Below are 23,947 nucleotides of genomic sequence, written 5' to 3' on the forward strand. Positions count from 1 at the left end.
GGTCAACTAAAAGCAGCGTTTGGTCGACTTCAGATGAGATCCTGGTGACAGATATCCTTTGTCTTCTTTGTCCCAGGGACATCCTGATCACCAGTGTGGATGCCACGACAACATTCAAGGACCTCTGTGAGGAAGTGCGAGACATGTGTGGCCTGCACCAGCAGCACCCGCTCACCCTCAAGTGGGTGGACAGCGAAGGTAGCCCCCGTCTTGGGATGGTCAGTCTGAACTCCAGGGCTTTGGCTAGGCAGCCTCCCCCAAGTACAGCTGAACTCGCTAAAGCCAACAGTTCTTAAAAACAGGGGTAGATAGGGCCTGAGGCAGTCGGGGCAGCACTAAAAGCAAGACAAAAAGGGGGTGTTCCTGCTCCGTGGCGGACGCAACTCAGCTGCAGGGGAAGCTTTGTGCCCCTCCTGGCCCCCAGCGTATACAGCTTCGTCTCTGACTTGCTCTGGGGTGTTCTGGCAGTTGCTTTAGGAAGGCCTGGCTCTTCATTTCCCTAGAACCACGAGGGATCTGTTTCCCACCTCTTGATTTCTCTCTCTCTCCTCCCCTTCTTTCCCGTCTCTCACTTTCTTACTTCCTTTTCTCCCTTCTCATCTCTCTTCTTCCCTTTCTGCTTTCTTTTCTTCCTCCTTTCTGCCCCTCCTCCGTCTCTCTTGCTTTCTCTGTGTTGTGTCTCTCTATCCTTGTCTCTCTTTCGTCCTTCCTCCTCTTTCCCACATTCAGACTCATAGAAACCTGGGACGGGACGGGGCTGGGGGAGGTCAGGAGAGGCTCCTTTTGGACAACTGACTACAGCTGCCAGTCGGAAGCACCATTGGGCAGGCAGAACACTTGGCCTCCCCCATTTCAGCAGAACTACTGGTACATGGGGCTGGTTGTATGCATCTCACTATCCATCAAGCCTAGAGGGCAAGGACCTTTTCCTTTACCTAGGCCACCTGGGAGGGAGGAAGTTCTAGCTCTTCTTGCTGCTTAGCAGGCTCTTAGAGCTCCCAAGGCTGTGAGTGAACATGACTTCCTTCTGGGGGCTGATAGGTTCTTACATGGGAAGCTGAGGTCCCACGAAGGAAAAAACTTATTGGTTTGGATGGCTGTTGTGAAGTCTCTCACGCTTACTCTGTGCTGACCATGAACAGTGAGACTTTGCCCACCCAGACAAGTCTGAAGTGCTGAGTAGCTCAGACCTCTCTTTGCCTTCATACTTCGGTAATCTCATTAGTGCCTCTTACCTCCTCCCACTAGGCGACCCTTGTACCGTGTCCTCACAGATGGAGCTGGAGGAGGCCTTCCGCCTGGTGTGTCAGGGCCGGGATGAAGTGCTCATCATCCATGGTGAGTGAGCTGGAGGGCAGGCTCTTCGTCTGTCCGCTCGCTCGGTCTGTCGAGATGAATGACTGAAGCAGACATACCTACCCGGGAGCAGTACCGCCACAGTGGACCAGGTCCTCCCACATCAGTCAAGTCACACAGACCTGCCTAAGGCCAATCTGATGGAGGCCTTGTCCCAGTTGAAGTTCCTAGATAACCCTGGCTTGTGTCAAGTGTACACAACTAACCAGAGCATAGCCTGAGGGGCTCTCCTCAATGATGGGGATCTTTGTCTGACTGCCTAATGATTGGGAAGGCACGTGGAGCCTGCTGGTAGAAAACATTATGATGTTCTTATGTGTGAACAGAGCGGGCAACAGAAACATATTAATTACAAACCGTTTGGCCTATAGTTCAGGCCTATTACTAACTAGCTCTTGCATCTAAATGAACTCATTTCTATTAATCTATTGCCACGTGGCCATGGCTTTTACCCGTCTGCTGGCATGTTGTTCCTTGGGTGCTGCTCCCGTCTCTCTCCACTCTGCCCCTCATCGTCCCATTCCTTAGTTTGATTGTTCCACCTAACCCTATCCTGCCTGGCTATTGGTCAAATAGCTTTTATTATTCACCAATGAGAACAGTGCATATTTGTAGCATATGTAAGCATCCCTTAGCACTTACGTATTTTTAAAGTAAATTTATGGGATTGAAGAGATAGCTTAGTGGTTAAGAGCACTTGTTCTTGCAGAGGACCTGGGTTCTGTTCCCAGCACACTCATGGTGGCTAACCAGTGCCTCTTCTGACTTATGCAGGCTCCCATGTGCATGTGGAATCAGAGACACACAGGTACACAAAAAATAAATTAATTAGAAATGTATCGTTTCATGTATTTGTCTATCGTGTGCATGCACGGGTGCCACAATCCATGTGTCGAGATCACAGGACAGCTTCCGTGAGTTGGTTCCTCATGACATAGGTCCCCGGGATCGGAGCTCAGTTCCTCAGGCTTCATGGTAGGCCCCTTTACATCCTGAGCCGTCGTGCTGACAAACACACACACACACACACACACACACACACACACACACACGTTCTGCTGGGCCTGTGGCACAGGCTTGTAGAGAAACGGAGGTAGAGAGACTGAGAACATTCAAGACAAACTTGTGCTATAGAGTTTGAATGCCAACGTGGACAGCTTAGCGAGACTTGGTTTTGAAATAAAAAGTAGGAAGGGCCAAGGACGTAGACTCAGTGGAAGAGAGCCAGCCCAGCATTCTCAAGACCCCAGGTTCAGTCCTTAGCGCGGCTTTTAAAGGTTGGTTTTCAAGATAATCGCTGCGCTTTCTTGTGTCTGGGTTACTTTATTCATGAGAACTGCTAGTTTTCCTTTGATAGCTCTGCTCTCCAAAAGCATTTTTTCCCCTGGAACCATGCAAGTGGGGTTTGACCACGTGGACTTTTGAGGTTCTGCCGAGGAAGGTCTTCCAGGAGTGGTCTCGTGGGGACTGTGGAGAGCGCTTTGACCAGGGCAGGACTTTGCCTGAGAAATGGTGTTAATGGTACACTGATACACTGTTACTAACCTTGTCCTTTTCTTTCTTTCTGTCCAGTTTTCCCAAGCATCCCAGAACAGCCAGGCATGCCTTGTCCTGGGGAAGACAGTGAGTGTTCAATTTCCTTTCAATTTTACTTTGTTTTACTTTACGTGATATAATGTTCTGCCTGCTTGTGGGTCTGTGAGCCACATGAGCACCTGGTACCTGCAGAGGCCAGAAGAGGGCGTCGGATCCCCTGAAACTGAAATCATAGTTATCAGCCCCCATGTGAGTGCTGGGAATCAAACCCAGATTCTCTGCAAGAGCAGCCAGTACTCTCAACCACTGAGCCATCCCTCCAGCCCGAGTGCTCCGTTTTTAAATTTCTAACACGCGCCATGTGCTACAGGTAGAATTGCTGGTCCATTGAATCAGGGCGGTGGGTGGGTGCCTTGTATGAAACCATGGGACCCCGAGTCCTTTACCTCCATGAGGAATCCAGCCTCAGCGTGAACAGTACCGTAACCTCAGAAGCTCTTTTTACTTTGGCTGGCTCCCCCGGTTTCCATGGATATGATACGGCTGACTGGTGCTTTGTTGGCAGTTGGGAAGGCAAGGGAAAGAGGTGTGGTCGGCCTGGTTGTCAGGTGGCACAGTAGAAGGTCCACAAAGCACCCTGGCTTGTCCCATGAGGAAAATGCCCAGGCCAGGACGCCCAGACATTGCACCTATGCATCTGTGCCACTGTATCTGCTGCACGCGGACCACTCCGGGCCTGGCCTTCCTGTTCTCTTCCTGTCTTGTGCTGATCTGTTGATTTTTTCCCCCCTCTGGTCTGTTGGTTGAAGATGAGGGAAGCAGGTCCCAGGAGTGGTGGGATCCCGGGGAGCTTTGCTTTTGCCTCTGATTGTGTCCTGGAGGCCATGCTTGGGTACTAAGGGGTGACAGGCTCCTGGGGGTGTCAACTCTTGGCTTTCCTGGCTGATGAAGAAGTACCTGAGGTTGCACAACCCAGTGCAATTAGGAGGCAGGTGCTTAGGCCATGCGTTTTGCCTCCTGTGGGATGGGGAACCAGCCCAAGGCCATAGGGTAGGACACCAGGTGAGATTATCAGTCGGGCGTGTATGTGTGTTTATGGGGTGTTGCCTAAAGAGGCCTTTGGCAGACTGGGTGGTATGAAACCCATGACACGGGCCTTTCCAGCCCAAGTCCCAGGTAGCCCGTGTAGAGTCCTTAGGGCAGGTGGCCAGCGTGTTGTTTCCACGTCCTTGTGGAATACTCCCTAATGCTCAGGACCCCCCCTGGGGTGCCCGCGTCCCACGGAGGGACAGGCATCTGGACGGCGTGTGTATGAGTATGTAAAACAGTAACGTAAAGCGTGGGCTGGCAAGATGGTTCAGTTCTTGTCTGATGACCTGAGTACAATCCCTGCAGCCCATGGAGACAGTCAGCCCTACTGAGTTGTCGTCTGCCTCCAAACACACAGCACATGGTACTCACACACATCGTACGTCACACTATGGCACACATATACCTGCACTCACATACATCATACATTCATACATATGCTCACACAATGATAACAAAGTTCTAAAATTAAAAAAAACAGGATCAGGAAAAAACATATAGCTCAACAAACGCCATCTTCAAAAAGAGCAAGCCAAAGCAGCTGACGAGGGACGACAAGGTCATCCTGTCCGTCCCACTCCTTGACCTTCACACTGCGGTGAGCAGGGACATTTCGGGTGGTGCCTGGCTGTCACCTGGGTGGATTTTTGGCCGTGGTAATAAGATTATGTTTATGTGTTCCGCCTTATAGAGGTTTTGTGCTTCTATCTCAGCTCCGTCCCAGGGTGCAAGCCTGTCGGTTTCCTGTTTGCATGTAGCTGCTGTAGGGAGGGTCCTTTGAGTGGGTGGCCTGTTATCATACGGTAGTGCCGCTGAATGTCTAAGAGCTTGGGGTCTCTGTTGAAGTGGAAGCTGGGTGTGACGAGGTGGGTCTGTTTTGTCCTGTGGGCCTGCAGAAAATGTGGCTGAGCCTTAAGGTCCTTGAGATGCTTGCCGGGGTGGCTCAGTCTCTGATAGACACTGCTGAGTACCACAGGAGATGGATGGTTGACAAGCCAGGGTCTTGCTTTCGCACTTAGGACTGTCCCTTCCCTGGCTGGCGGGTGCACTGGGGTATAGAAAGGCCTTCATCTCCCTGTGGTCTGGACTGTATTAAACAATAGGATCCTGACACAGGGTCTCCCACTCTGGGTGCTGATGTTCTGTTTTCCCCAGCGTGTATCCCTTTCCACCTGATGTTTGTACCCATCTTTGACATGCCAAAACCGCGTGACTTCGCTGCCTGCAAAAACATTTGTGTTTATAGTTTTGTTGAGGATCAATGAAGAGGGTCCGCATGGTGGGATGTTTGTTTTTTGAGACAGGGTTTCCCTGTGTAGCATTGGAGCCTCTCCTGGAACTCGCTCTGTTCCAGCCAGTTCCAGGCTGGCCTCGAACTCACAGAGATCTGCCTGCCTCTGCCTCCCGAGTGCTGGGATTAAAGGCGTGTGCCACCCCCGCCAGGCATGCCTGGTGAGATGTTAAGTGACAAGGGTGAACCTCTGTGAGCTTCAGTGTGAGATGGATGGACAGACACATGGATAGATCACAGCCAGTGGTGGATACCAGTTTGGAAACTTTGCAGGCCCTGGTTGCCATGGGACAAGGGAGTATCTGACTGAGTGTCATGCTGATCAGTTGGAACAGGCTTTTAGGGACTGCAGTCCCCAAATCATGACATAGAGACTTAATAATTATGAAAACTCGTCCTTCGCTTAGTCTTGTTTCTAACCAGCTCTTGTAACATAAATTAACCCATTTCTGTTTGTCTACATGCTGTCATGTGGCTCATGGCTTTTACCTCTCCTCCTGCATGTCCTGCTTCCTCTGCATCTGGCTGGCAGCTCCATCTTTCTTCTTCTCAGCTCTCTCTGTCCAGAAGTCCTGCCTATACTTCCTGCCTAGCTATTGGCTGTTCAGCTTTTATTAAACCAATCACAGTGACACATCTTCACACTGTAAAGGAATATCCCACCACATTTCTAATACAGTAAAACTATATACAATAAGAGCAATTATCAGTAAGAATTACATTAACAATGTCCATTTCACATACATTTGACAAGTTTAGAGAAAATACTCCACTGTGTATCTTATCTTAGTCCAGGTTTTATACCTAAGCTATTTCTTGTCACAAATTTTATTATCACCCTAAAAAGATCTTTTAAACATTCTTTTAGACAAACTACTTAAGCTTTTCTTTTTAAGATTTTATTTATTTATTTTGTGCACAACATTCTGTCTCCATGTATGCCTGCATGCCAGAAGAGGGCACCAGATCTCATTACAGATGGTTGTGGGGCACCATGTGGTTGCTGGGAATTGAACTCAGGACCTCTGGAAGAGCAGCCAGTGCTCTTAACCACTGAGCCATCTCTCCAGCCCCAGCTTTTCTGTTTCTCAATCTTATAAACTTTACACCTCTTTTGTCAGTTTCTTTTCTGAATTTGCTAACAAGGAAAACTGTAAAATTGTAACTATCTAGTCTTTGATCCCCACCAGAGACCCGAGAAGGATAAAATATTACCTGAGTAAACAGGGAGTGTAGAGAAAGCAGCTTCTAAAACTATAGAACTGACAGAGACATCTGGCTGCCTGGACAGTCACCGCAAGGTTCCTCTGCAACGTTGGGGCATCCATCTGCAGCCTACTGGCCTGGAATGTCTGACGGATTTTTCTGTGAAGCTGGAGTTTTTGAAGGACTGACCTACTTGTCCTGGCAAAGTCTGGCAGTTGCTTTCTTTTGTGTCCTGCTTGTCCAGTTTGGATAGCGTACTGTCAGCGGTCAAGGCAAAGGGAGTTTCTTGCCCAAATAGCTAACTTACACCACAGTGAAAACAAACTTTGTATGGAGGTTCTTTGATGCCCATCATCATTTTTTAAAATAAATTGGTGCTGCCAGGAGCAGATGTGTCTCACTGTCATAAAAGCCTTGTGTTATTAAAACATTTAAATGCCATATTCTGTAGGTCTTTGAAGTTTTTGAAGATCTCTTATTATCTAAAATATATCTCTGTATAACCTTGAAAACATACCTAACATGGCTATAAGTTTGATGTTATAGATAACTATTAACTTGTCTTTTTTTATTATCCTAAATAGCTTTCAAGGACTAAAAGTTTATCTTATAATCTTAAATGAACTGCATAGGTATAATACTTTAAATAAGAGTAGACACATATATACAAGTAAAACTATAACCTTAAATTTGTATCAGTATACATGAATCCATATAAATGCAAAGTATTTGCGACTAGTGCTTATTCCAAAGTCAACTCAACAATCAATTATCCTATCATTTCTGTACTGTTCCCCCCTTTTCCCTTTAGAAAGAGATCCCTGAATCTAATCTCCTTTGTTCAGCTTTTGTCCTGGCCATGACCACTAACAACTTGTAACCCCCCCCCCCAAACAATGACAAACATTCACAACCCATCAAATGACCAAAAGGCATCTATCCTACCTCTTGGGAATGTGGGCATCGTATTCTCTAGACTGCTTTCTGTTTTCTGGGGGTGATGGCATCTTTGGGGGACCATGAGAAAACTGAAAACACCAGCCATGACATTTGTTGTCCAGTCTCTGTGCTATGGGAAAGCACAAGGTTTACCTCTAGGCCTGGCTGGAGCAGTCTGTGAGGCTGGACCATCTCAGTCAGCAGCCTTGAAGCTGGTCTGGATCTAGAACTCTGAGGAGACCGCAACAGAGGCTTGAGAGGTTGGATCACCTGTTTTCATTGGTGGCTGATCTCCTTGCTCTGAAAACACAGACTCTCCATGGTAACATGCATATCTACACAAATATGGACTGCCTGTTGTACACTGACCAGCCAAAAATGATATTTTGTTTTATGTTTGAGCAGGTGGAATATACATCTCCTGTCTTGTAGGTTTTCTAGGTTTATTTCTTTCTGTCTGTAGCCAGGATTTTCAGGGGGTCTCCCCAGTCAAACCCGATTCTCTTGAATGGGTTCACAACCTTTTGTTTAATCTCTTCTCCAAAGCAGTACATTTTCTGACTTCCATTTTAGGGTTAAGGCATTCCTAAAGTATCCTAATTCAGCAGTCCCTTCCACAATCCCGTGTCTCTCAGCTGCCGTCATTTTCTGTTCATTAGCATTCAAAGAATTGAAAGTTAACAAAGCACCGTGTAAAGTCCAAACTCCCTGTGTTATAATATTTTTCATTTGTATGTAACTTTTTTATTTTACTTTGTTCTCTTTTTAAAGACTTTTATTATTTTTAAACTATCTATTTTTTTATGATTGTTTGAACCCATTTTCTTTCTTCAGCATCAAATCACATTTTAAAAATTATTGTACCTTTTTAGAGGTTTTTGTTTGTTTGTTTGTTTTTGTTTTTAATGTGTGTGTCTGGACGTGGCTTTACTAAGCATCTGCAGTTTTCTGACCACATGAGGCAAATCTGCTTAGTCAACTGCAGCGTGGCTTAGCTTAGAGTATGGCGCTGGCGGTTGGCTCCAGCCTGCAGGTAGCATCCAGTAGCCACATCTGTTTGTGCTGGTGAACACCAGCCTGCCTGAGAGACTGCCCGACTAGGAAGATACATCCAGCTCCTTGTCCAGAACTTTTCTTATTTTTCTCAAGCCCTGTTTGGATATTTGGGCCCCATGTTGGATGCTCTATGTAGACAAATTTTGTGGAGGGGAGGTACCAGCTCACAAAAACAAAACAAAACAACACAGAGACTTATTTAGAAGCTTGGCCTGTAGCTTAGGCTTGTCCCACTTGCTCTTGTAACTTAAACTAACTCATTTCTTCTCATCTGCCTGTTGCCACGTGATGCACGACTTTTACCTGACCTCCTGCATGTCTTGGTCTCTCTGCATCTGACTGGCGACTCCCGCTTTCTTCTTCCCTAAGACTTCTCTGTCCCCAGAAGTCCCGCCTAACCTCTTCCTGCCTAGCTGTTGGCCATTCAGCTCTTTATTAAACCAATCACAGTGACACATCTTCACAGTGTAAAGGAATATTCCACAACATTTCCCTTTTTTGTCTTAATAAAGACAAATAATATAATAAAACCATATACATTAAGAACAGTTATCGAGTAAGAAATACATTCACAATGTCCATTCTCAGCAGGTCTCCTCTCAAACCCCTGCACCCTTGGGGCTGGTCAGGCTTTAGCTGACTGACAAACTAACTCTCTGAATTGTAAAGCATTTGTGTGATTAACATTTACCACTTGGAAGCGAACTCCCTAGCAGCATTTAGAGCGTTCCCATTGCTCGGCTGCCACCGCCCTAAGCCTGTTCCAGAATGCATCCCACCCCTCTGGCTGGCTCTAGCTCGGGCCCCTGACCTGCTTCCTGTGTCTGTGGGTTTGTCTGCTCTGGACATTTTGTATGAAGAGACTCACATGCTCCATGGGCTTATGCCCCGCTTTCTGTCAGTAGCATCCCAAGGTTCTTCTGTGTTGTAGCATGTTAGCAATCCATCCTTTTTGTTTGTTTGTTTTTTAATTTTTAAATTTTTATCACCCAATCTTTTTCTTTTTACCTCTCTCTCTCTCTCTCTCTCGCTCTCGCTCTCGCTCTCTCGCTCTTTCTTTTCTCTTCTTTTCTTTTCTTTCCTTTCCTTTCTCCCCACCCCCCACATGGAGATCTCAGTGATCCAGGTTGCCTTTGAATTCTTGGATTCAAGCAGTGCTCCTGCCCTAGCTTCTGGAGTTGCTGGGACTGCGGCATCCTTTGCCCGCATTTGAACTGTGCTGTTTTTGTGGTGAGTGTGAGGATCTGTTTGTATACTCTGGATCTTCCTCTCTGGTCAGTGTTGATTTACAAATACTTTCTCTTTCTGTGTGTTGCATTTTTTGTTGTTGTTGTTGAAAGTTCCTTTTGACATGCAGTGTTTTAAAGTTTGCTTGGAGTTGGCTTATTTTCTCTTTTGTTGCCTGTGCCCTGGTGTGATGCCTTTGCTTACATTTTCTTCTTCTATAGCTTTTTAGTTTGAGCCCTGATTGTGTGTTTGTGTGCATGTGTCTGGTGCACCAGTGGAACCATGGCGTATCACGGGCTAGGTAAGAACTTTACTGCAAAGCCTCACCCACGGTCTTAAAGTTTTGTGGGTTTTGTTTCATCTTTGAGTCGTTGATCCATATTAGTTTAGTTCCTATGTTTCATGTCTAGTAAGAGTCTAACTTTTGCCCGCACTGTCGAAAAGATTTTCCTTTGCCCAATGAAGGTCTTGTCATGCTTGTTAACAGTTTTCATGTGTACGGAAGGAGTTGTTTCTGGGCTTTCTGTCTGCCATGGCTCGATTATGAAATGCCAGCCGTAGCCTCATGTGTTTGAAGACTTGGTCCTGTCGCACTAGCTCTTATAACTTAGTGAGCTGTTTGAGGAAGTTTTGAATCCTTTTGGACACTGGACCTAGCTGACTTAAGTAGGGTTAGAGTGTTATAGCTCACCAGGTTCTAGTAGGAGCTCTCTGGTCCCCAGTTCACCAAGGCATGAACAAGTTGTCACACGCTCCTGCCACCACGGAGCTGCCATGCCTTTGCCCACGTGGTGGACTCTGCCTTGTCAAACCAAACACATCTCTTCTCCCACACATAGCACCGTTCCACTGGCCTGAGCATAAAGTGACTAATGTGGTTGTTGTAACTTTGCGGTAAGGTTTTTTTTTTCCCCTTTGAGATAAGGTCTCATGCACCTGAGGTTGCTCTCAAACTTGCTATGTAGCAAAGGATAACATTGAATGCTGGTCTTTCTGCCTCTGGGATTACAGGTGTGTGCCCAGACTGGAGAAGTGCAGGGTACTGGACATATAGCATGGTGGTAGAGTACTTGTCTGAGATATGTTAAGAGCCTAAGTTCCGTCACCAGTAACACACACACATACACACACACATACACACACACACATACACATACACACACACATACACACATACACACACACACACACACACACACACACACACACACACAGTCCCCATCCACTCTGCTTTGTCTTTGGAGCCTGTCCTGGAACTTGCTCTGTAGATCAGGTTGGCCTTGAACTCAGAGATCCACCTGCCTCTGCTTCCTGAGTGCTGGGATTAAAGGTGTGAGCCACCACTACGGCTCTTCTTTTTCCTTAATTTTAAAATGGGACTTTGTTTTGTTTTTTGTTTGTTTGTTTGTTTTTGGCTGACTAGATACTAGATTTTGTCAGTGGGTTGTTCTGTACTTAATGGGTCCTCGGGGAAAGCAAAGAGGTTGTTGTTGTTGTTGTTTTCTTTTTGGTTTCTGAGACAGGGTTTCTCTGTGTAACAGTCCTTACCTGTACTGGAACTCACTTTGTGTTAGCGCCCGTGTGGCTCCAACATAGATAGCTATTTTCCCTAACTGGACTGGTATGGAGGCGCAAGGAATAATCAGACACAGCTTACACGGTCATCACAGAAGGGCATCTCAGGGTCCTCCTGAAGATCTCGTGTTTATTATCCAGACAGCTTTTATACCAACACATAAACTAAGCAGGCAAATACACCAGCATTCTGTCTCCTAGGCAACCAGGTGAATGGCCTTTTGTCACGTCCGCATCTACCTGTCTGCTGAGTATGCTAGCTGACACATAGGATTGAATCAGCATCTCTATAAGGCATCCTCCAAATTACAAGGAAAGAAGCAGCAAACATCCTGACTTTCATTAGGCAGAGACCACTTGTCTGCAGAGCTACATGATCACCTCAGGTGGGCCTCTATGGCTTCAGCGCCTGGCAGCCACCATATAGAAATATGGGCTTACAACTTTGTAGACCAGACTGGCTTCGAAGTCACAGAGATCCACCTGCCTCAGCCTCCCAAGTGCTGGGATTAAAGGCCACCACCGCCCAGCTTACAGGAAGTTCTCTTAACCACTGAGCCATCTCTTCAGTCTCAAACTAATCAGTTTTTTAATTTGAATTTTCCTTGGATCCTGTGAGTGAGTTCCTCTTGGTCATGGTGTATAGTATTTTTTACTAGGTTGCTAAATTTGTTTTGCTAGTGTTTTATTGGAGATTTTCTTTTCTTTTTAATGGCCATTGATGCTGATCATGAGATTCAGGGCCCACTGGGATAATTATAAAGACATCCATCTTGGGCTTCTGATTTAACCACGTCTACAAATTAGGTCTTACCAGCAAGTTTTAGGGAAAGGGTGTGGGCACGTCACAGTGAGCATGCCAGTGTTCAGACACCCTCAGTTGGTGGCTACACTGAGGTCCATCTGCCCCCTGCTCCTGTAGGTTGGTGGGCTGCTCTGACTCTTTTCCTGACCTACTTTGTAGGAGGCCTTAACACTGTTGTGCTGGAGGCTGTGTGTGACTGGGGTGACAACCGGGCACCTCTTGGGGTTGGGTCCCTGGGGGTTCTGAAGTGCATATCAGATTCATGCAAGGCAGGAGAAACTTCCAGGTTTGTCCCTGTCTCAGTTCACTGCCCTGTTCATTTCTGTCTGTGCTCTCAGCCTGATGAGCTGCTCTGGTTACCACCCCCGCTCCCCGCCCCGTTATGTGCTTCCCAGAGGGCATCAGAACTATGGGCCAGCATCAGGCTTGGGCAGATGACACCTTGGCAGGGGTGTGGTCGCCAAAGGAAGCTGAAGTGGTAATCTGTTTAGAGAACAGTCTGGAGCTCTTGGGGCATGCTGTGTGTAACCCCAAGGTGCTGGGACCAGATTGAGGGAGTTGCTCAGTAGGAGGGCAGTGGCCTGATTTTCATAAGGCTTTGGTTCCATCCCTAGTATTGGAGAGAGGAAAAAAAAATGAATTTGTGTGACATTCGTGTGGCTACCACCTTATTGGTTACCATACGTGCAGTATGACTGTGCAGGTAGGGGAAGTGTGTAGTGCCTCAGTTTCCCCCTCTCTAAGTGAGGACTGTGAAACTCATGGCCTTTAGAAACCTCCCAAATGTTCTCTAATGAGTTTGAGGCCAGCCTTGACTAGTCGAGACCCTGTCTCAGAAAAACAGAACAAAGAGCCATAAACACAAAGACATCACTGGAGTATGTTCAGGGAAGCCAATTCTCTGACAGTCCGCTGTACCTACCAGCTGGTGATCAGGTGCAAGCGGGAGTTCCCGACCCAGTGCCAGCAATTAAACCTTGGCATGGTCCTTCCCTTGCCCTGGAGATTGGGAAGAAGTGAGCCGGGCTCAGGGTGGGTAGGAGTTATGGCTCACCAGGTGGCTGGCAGGTAAGCTGAGGTAGATCTTGGTAGATTGTCACCCTGAGCCAGCATTGCAGAATCTCTTCTAGCTCTGCAGGATGGGCTAGTATTTATAGGTAGGCCTATTGTTTCGTTAAAAATCTACTTTCATTCAGACTTGTCTCAAATTATTTGGGACAAATTGGGATAGCTACTTTTGCTCTTAAAATAGGCTCCTAACAAAATTAGCAATCAAGCCACAGCAGCCTGCTTTTTTTTGCAAAACTGGGTATTTTGGGCTGGACTGGAGGAGAGAGATTGGCCAGACAGTGTTTGTGATGTGGTGCTAATTTTTATGTTAGCCACATTTTTTTCTTCTTGTTGAGGTCCCTCACGGATGTCATGGTTCAGTTATCGTATGATTTTATAATCTTAGTCAAGGGCTTGCCAGCTTTCTAGCTCAGGACCAGGAACTAAGTGGGCTCTGTGGTCTGTGCAGCCTCTGTCTTAACCAACAGCTTCTCCCATTGTATCTCGGTGAGTGTCAGTGTACTGTACCTCGGTGAGTGTCAGTGTACTGTACCTCGGTGTCAGTGTACTGTACCTCGGTGTCATTGTACTGTACCTCAGTGTCAGTGTACTGTACCTCGGTGAGTGTCAGTGTACTGTACCTCGGTGAGTGTCAGTGTACTGTACCTCGGTGAGTGTCAGTGTACTGTACCTCAGTGTCAGTGTACTGTACCTCAGTGAGTGTCAGTGTACTGTACCTCGGTGTCAGTGTACTGTACCTCGGTGTCATTGTACTGTACCTCAGTGTCATTGTACTGTACCTCGGTGAGTGTCAGTGTACTGTACCTCGGTGAGTGTCAGTGTACTGTACCTCGGTGAGTGTCAGTGTACTGTACCTCAGTGTCAGTGTACTGTACCTCAGTGAGTGTCAGTGTACTGTACCTCGGTGTCAGTGTACTGTACCTCAGTGAGTGTCAGTGTACTGTACCTCAGTGTCAGTGTGCTGTACCTCAGTGTCATTGTACTGTACCTCGGTGAGTGTCAGTGTACTGTACCTCAGTGTCAGTGTGCTGTACCTCAGTGTCATTGTACTGTACCTCGGTGAGTGTCAGTGTACTGTACCTCAGTGTCAGTGTGCTGTACCTCAGTGTCATTGTACTGTACCTCGGTGAGTGTCAGTGTACTGTACCTCGGTGAGTATCCCAATAAAACTTTCACCGAAGTCTATTTCAGACATGGTCTTGATTTTCAAAATATTATTATCTTCTTTAGCCAATTAAAAATATAAGGTTTTTGGGGTTTTTTTCCCGTTTTTGTTGTTTTTTTTTTTTAAGGGCTGAAAATTTAGTCCACGGCTTTGTACAGAGTAGGTGAGCGTTGTACCACTGAACTACACCCACAACGCTAGGCGGGCTTTCCATTTGCAGTCCTCTTGCCTTAGCCTCTCAAGTGGTAGAATTACAGGTCTGCCACCACCACAGCTGGCTCAAGAGTCATTCTTACCCTGCCTGGCTGGAGTACCAGGTGCTGTGCTCTGCCATGCCTTGTTTGTAGAAGAGGGGCCTTGAGTGCCGTGTTTATAAGTTTCCCTTTTTCTGAAGTGCCTTGTGCGCAGCTTCCAAAAGAGGGAAGCTTTGTCCATGAAGGAGTGGCCTCCCTCTCTTCAGGGTCTGACTGAAGGAGCTGCGATCTGAACCCAGAGCTTAGGCAAACAAACACAGTCCTGTGAGCTGATGCTTCTGTGTTGCAGACATGGCAGAGCCAGCAGCAGGTCGAGGTTGGCCAGCCCCGAGGAGGGGGTCCTGGGTGAACTTCATGCCCGAGTACTCATGGGAAGGCATGGGGATCAAGCAGTCCATCACTGACTCCCAGTCTGTGTGGGACACCAGGTTGGCTGTAGTCCGGCAAGACACAGCACCGTGTGTTAGGTCCCACATTGTCACATTGTGTGATGGATCACCTCCTTACCTTGGCCTCCATGTGGGTGGTACCAGGCCAGTGAGATTCACTCAGTTCCCTGGGAAAACTCTTTCCCGTTTCTACATGGAGAGTAACCCCCTGTTTTTCTCCATGTGGTGGGGTCCATGTAGTGGTCGCACCTACTATATGCAAAGGCCATTTGACTTAGGATTTGGCCTGCAATGAATAGGCCATAGTCCTCTCATCCTGGGCACTGGACAGTCCCTCAGTGATTGGGACCCTTGGGCTTTTGTGTAGAGTCCCTCTGATTGCCTATCAGAGACCATTGTTATACCTGGAGTTGCTGCACCCAGAATCCCAGCCTGGTGCTGATTGGGAGGACCCTAGCCACCTGGGGTGTTTCCCAGATGTGGCGTTTTAGAGACTGCTAAGTATGAGCCCTCCTTGGCCGGGCTCTGGCTGGCTCTCCTCCTGTCCGGCAGGCTCAGCACAGAGACGCTTGTTTTCGTGTGACGTCAGCTCCTCCGTATCCATGCCGTGTTTTAGTTTGTGCCTCAGCTGCCGGCTGTAGCTTCCCAGGGGAGCCGGGTACCACCCGGGCCTGGAGACATGAGGAGGCAGAGATGTGAGAGGCGGGGAACAGGACAGCCAACCTTGTATTAGATGTCTGCTCCTCCAGCAGTAGCCCACCCTGCCTATTGTCGATCTGGAGACCCACCCCGCCTATTGTCGGTCCAGGAGGCCAGGGTCGCAGCATCGGCTCCTTAAAGGGACGGAAGATGCCTCCTTGCACACCCACCTTCGGTAGAGCATAAAGAATTCTGTGCTGGGGAGGCCTCCGAGAAAGCCGGTAAGTAATGCACGGCTCTCCTGTGGGTTTTCCACCAGGCCTAAGGTGGTGGCGTTGCAGGCCTCACGGATGCAGTGCCCGGGGCCGCGGAGCACAAGTCAGTGCTTCAGGTCTCATCTTGGCTCTGCCACAGCCTGCGTGCTGCACAGATGTTCCAGCACCAAGTCGACCAGGGCATGGATGCTGCCGCAGCATCTCGCGGTGGCGGTGATGTCAGGGGAAGCACGCCGAGAGGCTGTTGTCTTCCCTGGTGACAGGTTTTCAGAAAAATAAGCCATCGTGAAGCATGCCGAGCTGCCTGTGCAGCTGAGGGGAATGCGAGGGAAGGAGATGGTGCACGGGTGGTACGTGCTGGAGGCCTGGGGTGGGCAGAACTGCTGCAGAGCCTGGCGAGGTCCTGGGAAGCCTAGCCCCGGGGAGCCTCCGGCAACTGGGCAGTGTGTTGCTGTGACTGGGATTTTGCAGCCGGGAATCTGTGTTGTGGTCAGAGGGAACATGCATCTCCGTCGCTTCCTTCTCGCCCTGCATTTCTGCAAACGGCTGGATTAGTGGGACCACAATGGTGAGGTCTGGACTCCCGCCTGGCACTCAAACAACCAGCACCTGTTTCCATAAACAAGTGCATCTCTGGCTGGGCGGCTTTCAGGGGCGAGCCTGCCCTGCCTGTCTGAGCGGTGGCTTTGCACGGGCAGCAGCCTCGTGTTGGAGTCTGGGTGGCACGAAAGGGACTGACGTGCACCTGGGTTCTCGGATGTCGGCAGGCAGTGCGGCCTCGGCACCCTGTTTGCTGCCCTGAGATGGTTGGAGGTAGATTGAGATGGGTCTGAGGGCTGTTCGGGGGATTGAGGGTGAGGGGCATGCATGGGAATGGGGATGCTTCTCTGACGACCATTTTGCAAGAGTTTTTGCTTTTTTGGTTTTTTTTGTTTGTTTGTTTTTTTAAACAAAAACAACTACCAGCTTCCCATACTAAGCTGGCAGGGGCCTTGGGGCCTGGAGAACCAGGTTGTCCAAAGGTATCGCTCCCTTGTTTGGAGTGTGCAGAGAGACATCCCCCCCGCCCCGCTTCCAGGGGGGTGGGGGTGTATAGACTGCCCTTCCCCCAGGCATGGGCTGTTCCATGCAGCCAGAATGGGTCTCAAGGGTGGCTTGTTTGTTTTGGGTCCTAGAATTATCAAATGTGGCCTGTGGATGGGTTTGAGACAAGAGCAGCTAGCAGGGGTGCTTGCTTGCTTGCTTGCTTGCTTGGGAGGAGAAACAAGCTGTGTCATAGTTCTATGGGATGCATGGGTGTCGTGGCCTCTTTCCATTTGCGAGACGACTTGCTTGCGGTGCTTAGCCACCTTGAGCCCTCAGAAAGTGGACAGGTAGCCAGGGTCCCCAGACTGGCACTGGGTCTTGAGGTCTTCCTGGTAGGTTTTGGCCCAGTGCTCCTTGGTAGCTTCACAGAAACATGGTCAGGGACAGCTCCCAGAAACCAACGGGCCCCCCTCGCAAAGCCATCCCCTATGGGTGCTGGCGGAACACAGAAGGGGTCGTGGCTGCGTTGTTAACCTGTGCTTGTGCCTTGACCAAGCCTGCATAGGACCACCTTCTTGTCTAAGAGGCATCGGCTTCCCACAGACCCCTTTCCCCGTCTCTGTAAAGTTCAGAGGCACCAGTAGTTATATAAGAACTTAGCTGTGAGCTCGGTTCTTGCCTCTTAGACTCAGTCCCTGAGCCTCAGGCTGTGCTACCTTGCAGCACTGGCTGGCCTGCCTGTCATTCCTGTCATGCAGGTCAGAGTGTCCCTGGAGTCCCTGGAGCTCCTGTCGGTTCATTCCAAGAGCTGCAGGTAGGCGCCCCGGTAGCTTCAGGCCTCCGGCTGGGTGTAGGAACCATTGGAGTTGGCCGTGGGGCCAGTGAGTGTTCTTGGAAGTTTTCCCACATCGTGTTGTCCAATCTCTGATACGTCTGTGGAGTGTTCTGGGCACCACAAATGAGCCAAGGTCTGACCACTAGGAGACTGTCCAGGGGTTTGGGCTCCAAACTGTCCTAATATAGAGTGGTTGTTCCCTTTCCTGACCTGGATCTGTTGTGAGGATGTTATTGAGCAGGGACCATTTTGGATGAGGGGAACACCTCAGGCCGTTTCGTGGGGCAGTATCTGAAGAACCGAGACTCTTTCTTTCTTCCTTCCTTCCTTCCTTCCTTCCTTCCTTCCTTTCTTTCTTTCTTTCTTCTTTTTTTTTCTTTCTTTTTGTTTTTTGTTTTTTGGTTTTTTTTCGAGACAGGGTTTCTCTGTGGCTTTGGAGCCTGTCCTGGAACAAGCTCTTGTAGACCAGGCTGGCCTCGAACTCACAGCAATCCACCTGCCTCTGCCTCCCAAGTGCTGGGATTAAAGGAGTGCACCACCACTGCCCGGCGACTGTTTCATCTTTGGACTTGTCCCGTGGTGCTCCTAGGCATTGATGGTTCTGGCATCGTCTTGTTCACTTACGCCTCTTGCTGTCTCATGCCACAGGGCCTTTGCTTGTACTGTGCCCTCCCTTTCTGGTAGGAAAGATGGTACTCGGGCCATCATTCCCGAAAATTCACTTCCTAGGAAAGTCGGGAACCTCGAGGATTGCAGCTCTCGGCTAAGGGGTCAAGCAGGGAGCAGGCTCAGCTGTGTTGCTTTTAGAAGGGTCAGAAAAGCCTTGTCCAAAGTGAGCTGTCTTGGTCTGTCACTCCTTCAGTTCTGATCTGGAGACAACCTGGCATCCCCCTGCCCCAGTATGTTTGGACACTGTGTTTTATTTTTAGGACTACCCTAAATATGTGGAGTAGGGCACCTCATTATGACAAGCTGCCTTCCTGCTTCTGTTTCTGAGGACTCTGCAGAATCTGCCAGATTCCACCCCTCTCTGGGTGGCCACGGGGAACCAGGTGCCCGTTTGAACAGAGAGACGGGTGTGTGACAACAGAGAGACAGGTGTGTGACAGTGTGTGACAGTCTTCAGTGTGGCAGCGGAGCGTTTCCGTTGCCACATGGTGTCAGGAGGCTGCCTCAGTTTCCGTTTGTTTCTTTATTGTTTTGTTTTTATGGTGTGGGGGTTTGAATGTGTCTGATCTTGTGTGTGCGTATGTGTGAGTATGTGTGCATGTGTGCATGAGTGTGCGTGTGTGTGTGAGTGTGCACACATGTGCGAGTGTCTTCTCGCACCAACATCAGGTGTCTTCTCTTCTCACCTTCTCTTATTGAACCTAGAACTCCTCAGTTTATCTAGACCGCTGGCTACAGCGCTCTGGGGACCTACCTGCCTCTGCCTCCCCAGCACTAGACTTGTTACAGACTCCTGGTTACCAGGAATCCAGACTCGGTCGGATCCCTGTGCTCTCGTGACAAGGGCTTTACCAACTGAATCATCTCCTTTTTAAACGTCTCTTTTACTGGAGGTTCTGTAAAGTCTGGTTTCCAACAAGATGGAGCCACCGTATGCTGGCAGGCAGTGAAGGATCTGAGTGATAGAGGCTGCCAGTGCCTACCTCTGGCTGTCCTGGTCACGGTCCCTGGACCACTGCCTCACTTGCTCTGCGGTAAAATAGGTTCCTGATGGGCAGAGCCTGTGTCTCGTCCTGGTCAGGAAGCTGTCCTGGCAAATGCTCGTTTGTAAACTCAGCATTGTGCATTATTTTTGCTCAAGTTTTAGTTTAATTTAGTGGGTTTTTTTTTTTTTTTTTTTAGACAAGGTCTCACTGTGTATTTCTGGCCTGTCTACTTACTCAATATGAAGACCAGGCAGGCCTCGAACTCACTTCTGCCTCCTGGGTGCTGGGTTTGAAGGTACATATTAGCGTGCTTGGCTGTAACTTAATGTTTATATAGAGCTTTGCATATTTCTGTTTTACTGCTGTGGATGGAAAGGGTCAGGGCCCCATTTCTCTCAACCTAGTCTGACTCTTTTTTTTTTTCCCCTCTCAGAACCCATGATATTTATTGAGCTCTACATTTTTCTCTGTTCCTCTCCCTGCCTCTCCTCTCCCCGCTTCAATCCTCCCCCAAAGTCCCCATGCTCCTAATTTACTTCGGAGAACTTGTTGTCTTTTTCTACTTCCCATGTAGAGTAGATCTATGTAAGCCTCTCTTGGAGTCCTCATTGTTGTCTAGGTTCTCTGGGATTGTGAGTTGTAGGCTGGCTTTCTTTGCTTTATGTTTCAAAACCACATATGAGTGAGTACATGTGATATTTGTCTTTCTGTGTCTGGGTTACCTCACTCAAAATAATGTTTTCTAGTTCCATCCATTTTCCTGCAAAATTCAAGCTGTCGTTATTTTTTCCTGCTGTGTAGTACTCCATTGTGTAAATGTACCACATTTTCCTTATCCATTCTTCAATCGAGGGCACTTAGGTTGTTTCCAGCTTCTGGCTATGCCTAGTCTGACTCTTATTTCTTCTTGGGATTATCTCCACCATAGCAGTTTCTCTTTGGCTTTTATTTCCAAGTTTCTCTATAACACATCTGTGTGGTTGTTTATAGACTTTTTAATCTGAGCTGGTTCTCATTTGCTGCCCTCCCTGGACCTATCAGTTCAGCTCTACCCGTCTCTGCCTCCCTCCCAATATGGTTGAGGTTTTTGTTTGTTTTTTAAAGATTACATGTGCCCCGTATGGATGCAGTGTCCAGGGAGATCAGAAGAGGGCATCAAATCCCCTGAAATTACAGTTAAAGACAGTTGTAAGTGACCTTGTGGGTGCTGGGAACCAAACCCAGGCCTGCAAGAATTAAGCCAGAGCTCCTAACTGTTGAACCATCTCTCGCTCCCCTGTTTGCAGTTTAATCCTGCATGCTATTAGCCATACATACAGTCACTTTCCTATTTTCAGGAAACTTTTGATCTTCCTTGGAGCAGTCCTGATTTGTCTCCCAGAGTTTCGTTTTGTTTTCATTGGTTTGGTGTGGACAGGGTCTCATGTTTCCCAGGTTGGGTTCAAGCTGGATATGTCGGTCAGTTGACTTTGAGCTGTAGGTCCTGCTGCCACCATCTCTGCCAGCTGAGCTACGTCCTAGCTTCTCTCGGGGTTTAAACTTAAAATTTATTAGTGTGTGTGTTTGTGTGTGTGCGCGCAAGATAATGCATATGATTCATGTGTATGGGTGAGTGGCGGGTGTGGAAGGCAACTTTTTGAAGTCAGTTCTTTCTATTTTTTTGTATAGTTCAATTTTATTTTTTGCCACTTATAATGAAGAATACTTCAGGCCAGTTCTGTGGTTTCTCAATGATGCTTCTAAGAGAAAAAGGAGGTAAAGTCCTCTCTCAACTATGGTGACGGGTGTGCCTCGGTTTCTCAGCCTGTATGAACTAGCACTGCGTTAGCACACGAGGTTAACAGAAATCCTTTCTTTGCATGCCTGTGCTAAAGAAGGGTTCTTTCTATATTTTTATTTATTGTTTTGTTATTGTCCGGTTGAACTTTATTTTAGTGGTGGTCATTTTGGTTTTCTTGTTCCGCCTTCTTTTCTTAAATTCTCCTCTCATGTATTACATCCCACCCACCTTTCCCCAGTGCGGAGTTAATCCCAGCACTCAGAAGGCAGAGGCGGGTAGACCTTTGTGAGTTCCAGGCCAGCCTGGTCTACAGAGTGAGTTCTGTCTACTTTTGACATGGGTTGTGGGACTCAGACCCAGGTCTTGACCGCTGAGCCATCTCATCAGACCACTCTGAGCATCTTTGAGGAGCTCTGTCTTCCCGGCTGTGGAGCCTTCCTTCCGTGCCTCCAGTTCTCGGGCACTGCCACTCCTGCGTGCCTGCTTCAGGACCTTCTGTGTCCAACACAGAAATGCTGCCCCCTCCCCTGCTGGCTCTCCTGATCCAGCCTGCCTGCTTTTCCTTTGGCATCAGTGCTCGTAGGTGTAAGATGTGTTTATGATGATTCTCATGTTAGCTTCAGACATTTTGGATGGTGTGTACGTGTGTGGGGTAGGTGTGTGTGTGCGCACTCACACACGTGTTCATGTGTGTGCATGCGTGTTTCTCATTAAGGATCTTAGTATCTTTTTACTTGTCTGTGTCATCAAGTGTCCTGTTATCGTCCCTTGATGCAGGGCCTAAAAGGTCTCCTGTACTGGGAACTTTGGACACACATGGACACACGTGCTGTTTCGATGTGAGATGCTTCTCTTCATAGCTGTGTTTTCTTCTGTGACTGACTTCCTTTCTGCTCTCTTTAGGGGTTCCCTCTGGTCACTGGTTGGGCCTCCTAGATTGGTCCTCCAGTCTTCCCTGTCTCCTATCTCCTATCCGTGTTTCTCTCTTACAGATACTACCAGGTCTTCTTGTCCAAGCCATCCCTTAACTCCTTAAATGCTATCCCACCCCCTCAGGTATTTTATAGAATCTTGATATATACCCCAGGCTGCCCTGGTACTTAGTGTGTAAGCCAGGTTGGCCTCAAACTTTAAACAGTCCTCCTGCCTCGGGCTCCCCAGTGCTGGGTTGGTCACCGCTCCTAGCCCCTTCTTAACCTTTTAACTTTTAAGAGATCTTTGCTGTTCTCTGATTGTCCTCTCTAAAACTGTGTGCGTCTCCTGGGCTCAGTTGGCAAAGAGCTTGGTTAGCATGCAGGTGTCCCGAGTTCAACCCCAGCACCCCGCGAGACTGAGTGTCATGATGCGTATCTTTAATAGGAGTATTTGGGAGGGGGAGGATCAAGATCCCATATTGCGGCCAGTTGTCTCCTGACTTTCCTTGGCAGGAACAGTTCCTCAGGTGGCCCTTGCTTCTGTTTGGTGAGAACTGGAAGGTGCTGACAAGGTGTGTGACATCCTACACTTGGGTTTGTCTGGTACGTTCTCACCTAGTATCTCGGGGCTTGGGACGGAAGACTTGGGAGGTGAAGGGCCCCCCTTGAAACCGTATCATCTCAGACTCTCCAGCTTTCGTACAGCTCAGCCTTGCTGATGTCAACCACCTAACCGATGTCTCTCCACCAAGAAGTGGCCCTCTGTGCTCCTCACTGCGTAGGAGAAGGTTGTTGGCACAGCCCGTGCACAAGGTGGTTCTCGTTGTCCTTCTTGAGGGGGAGGTGCTACACAAACAACACCCAGTCTTCTCCGTGAGAATCTTGTCTGTTCTCGCGGTTACTAATTGGTTGGAGGATGTCCCGGCTGCTGGGTTAGTCTTCTACTTGTTCTACTGCCCCAGGTGACCCGGCCTTGGGCTCTGGAACCCCTCAGGTTTGCTCTGAAATGGTGACAGAGGGCCAGGAGATCGTGGATGTCTGGCTAGATGTGGGGGCTTGGATGACAATGGCCCCCCATAAGCTCACCTTCGAATGCTTGGTCCCCATTTGGTGGGGTTGTTTGGGAAGGATTAGAATTGTCACTGGGGACAAGCTTTAAGGTTTCAAAAGACTCAACTCCATTCCCAATTCCAGCGCCCTCTGTTTTATCAAGATGTGAGCCCCCAGGGCTGGGCGTGGTGGTGCATACCTTTAATCCCAGTGCTCAGGAGGCAGAGGCAGGTGAATCTCTGTGAGTTCAAGGCCAGCCTGGTCTACAAAGAGAGTTCTACGACAACCAAAGGTAGACAGAGAAAACCTGTATTGAAAAGCAAAAAAATAAAAAATAGAAAAAGATGCAACCCCTCAGTGGTTCCACAGTGATGTTGCTGCCACTGCCACTTGTCCCTTCTGCCCTGGGGTGGCTGCCTTTTCCTCTGGAGGCTATGTGTCTGGGGGAGAGGGATGTGGGGTCTTGTGTGTCCAGGTGTGCACAGAGAGGCTGCAGGCAGCCTGAGTCCTTCAAGGACAAACTTGGTAAAGCTCAACCTTGGGGCTTCTGTTTAGGCCAAGAGGCAACAAAAAAAATGACTTTGAGCAGGGACTATAATTAATCATTTTGTAAATATAAGACACTAGATTAAGTGTTCAGCAGGCGGGGAGTCAGGAGTTATGCCCGTGGCCTGTCTCCCTGATTTAAATCCTTCTGCCAGGCCGACTCCAGGCTTTGCGTACCGAGGGACTCACATAGAAGCCACCAAGGGTGACGTCTCATCCCAGGGGCTTTATTGGAGAAAGACTTCTCCCGGGGGTCCTTGCCTGTCAC

At 48.5% G+C, this 23,947-nt stretch overlaps 1 protein-coding gene across 3 annotated transcripts in view; it reads left to right on the top strand.

Annotated features, from left to right (window-relative positions):
* Prkcz (protein kinase C zeta) overlaps positions 1–23,947 on the top strand; it is a 110,863-nt gene that overhangs the window by 3,795 nt on the left and 83,121 nt on the right. Inside the window, exons 2-4 of one of the 3 annotated variants that reach the window (XM_085690180.2) lie at positions 77–198; positions 1,249–1,338; positions 2,929–2,979. In XM_085690180.2, coding sequence (XP_085546306.1) covers positions 77–198; positions 1,249–1,338; positions 2,929–2,979 — 263 coding nt within the window. Of the gene's footprint in view, positions 1–76; positions 199–1,248; positions 1,339–2,928; positions 2,980–15,822; positions 15,880–16,661; positions 16,687–23,947 lie in introns of those variants that run through there. The other 2 variants (XM_048416759.3, XM_048416749.3) reach the window with 2 other exon arrangements.

The sequence above is a fragment of the Myodes glareolus genome, chromosome 6, assembly GCF_982192425.1.
Source record: "Myodes glareolus chromosome 6, mMyoGla1.1, whole genome shotgun sequence".
Classification (NCBI taxonomy): domain Eukaryota; kingdom Metazoa; phylum Chordata; class Mammalia; order Rodentia; family Cricetidae; genus Myodes; species Myodes glareolus.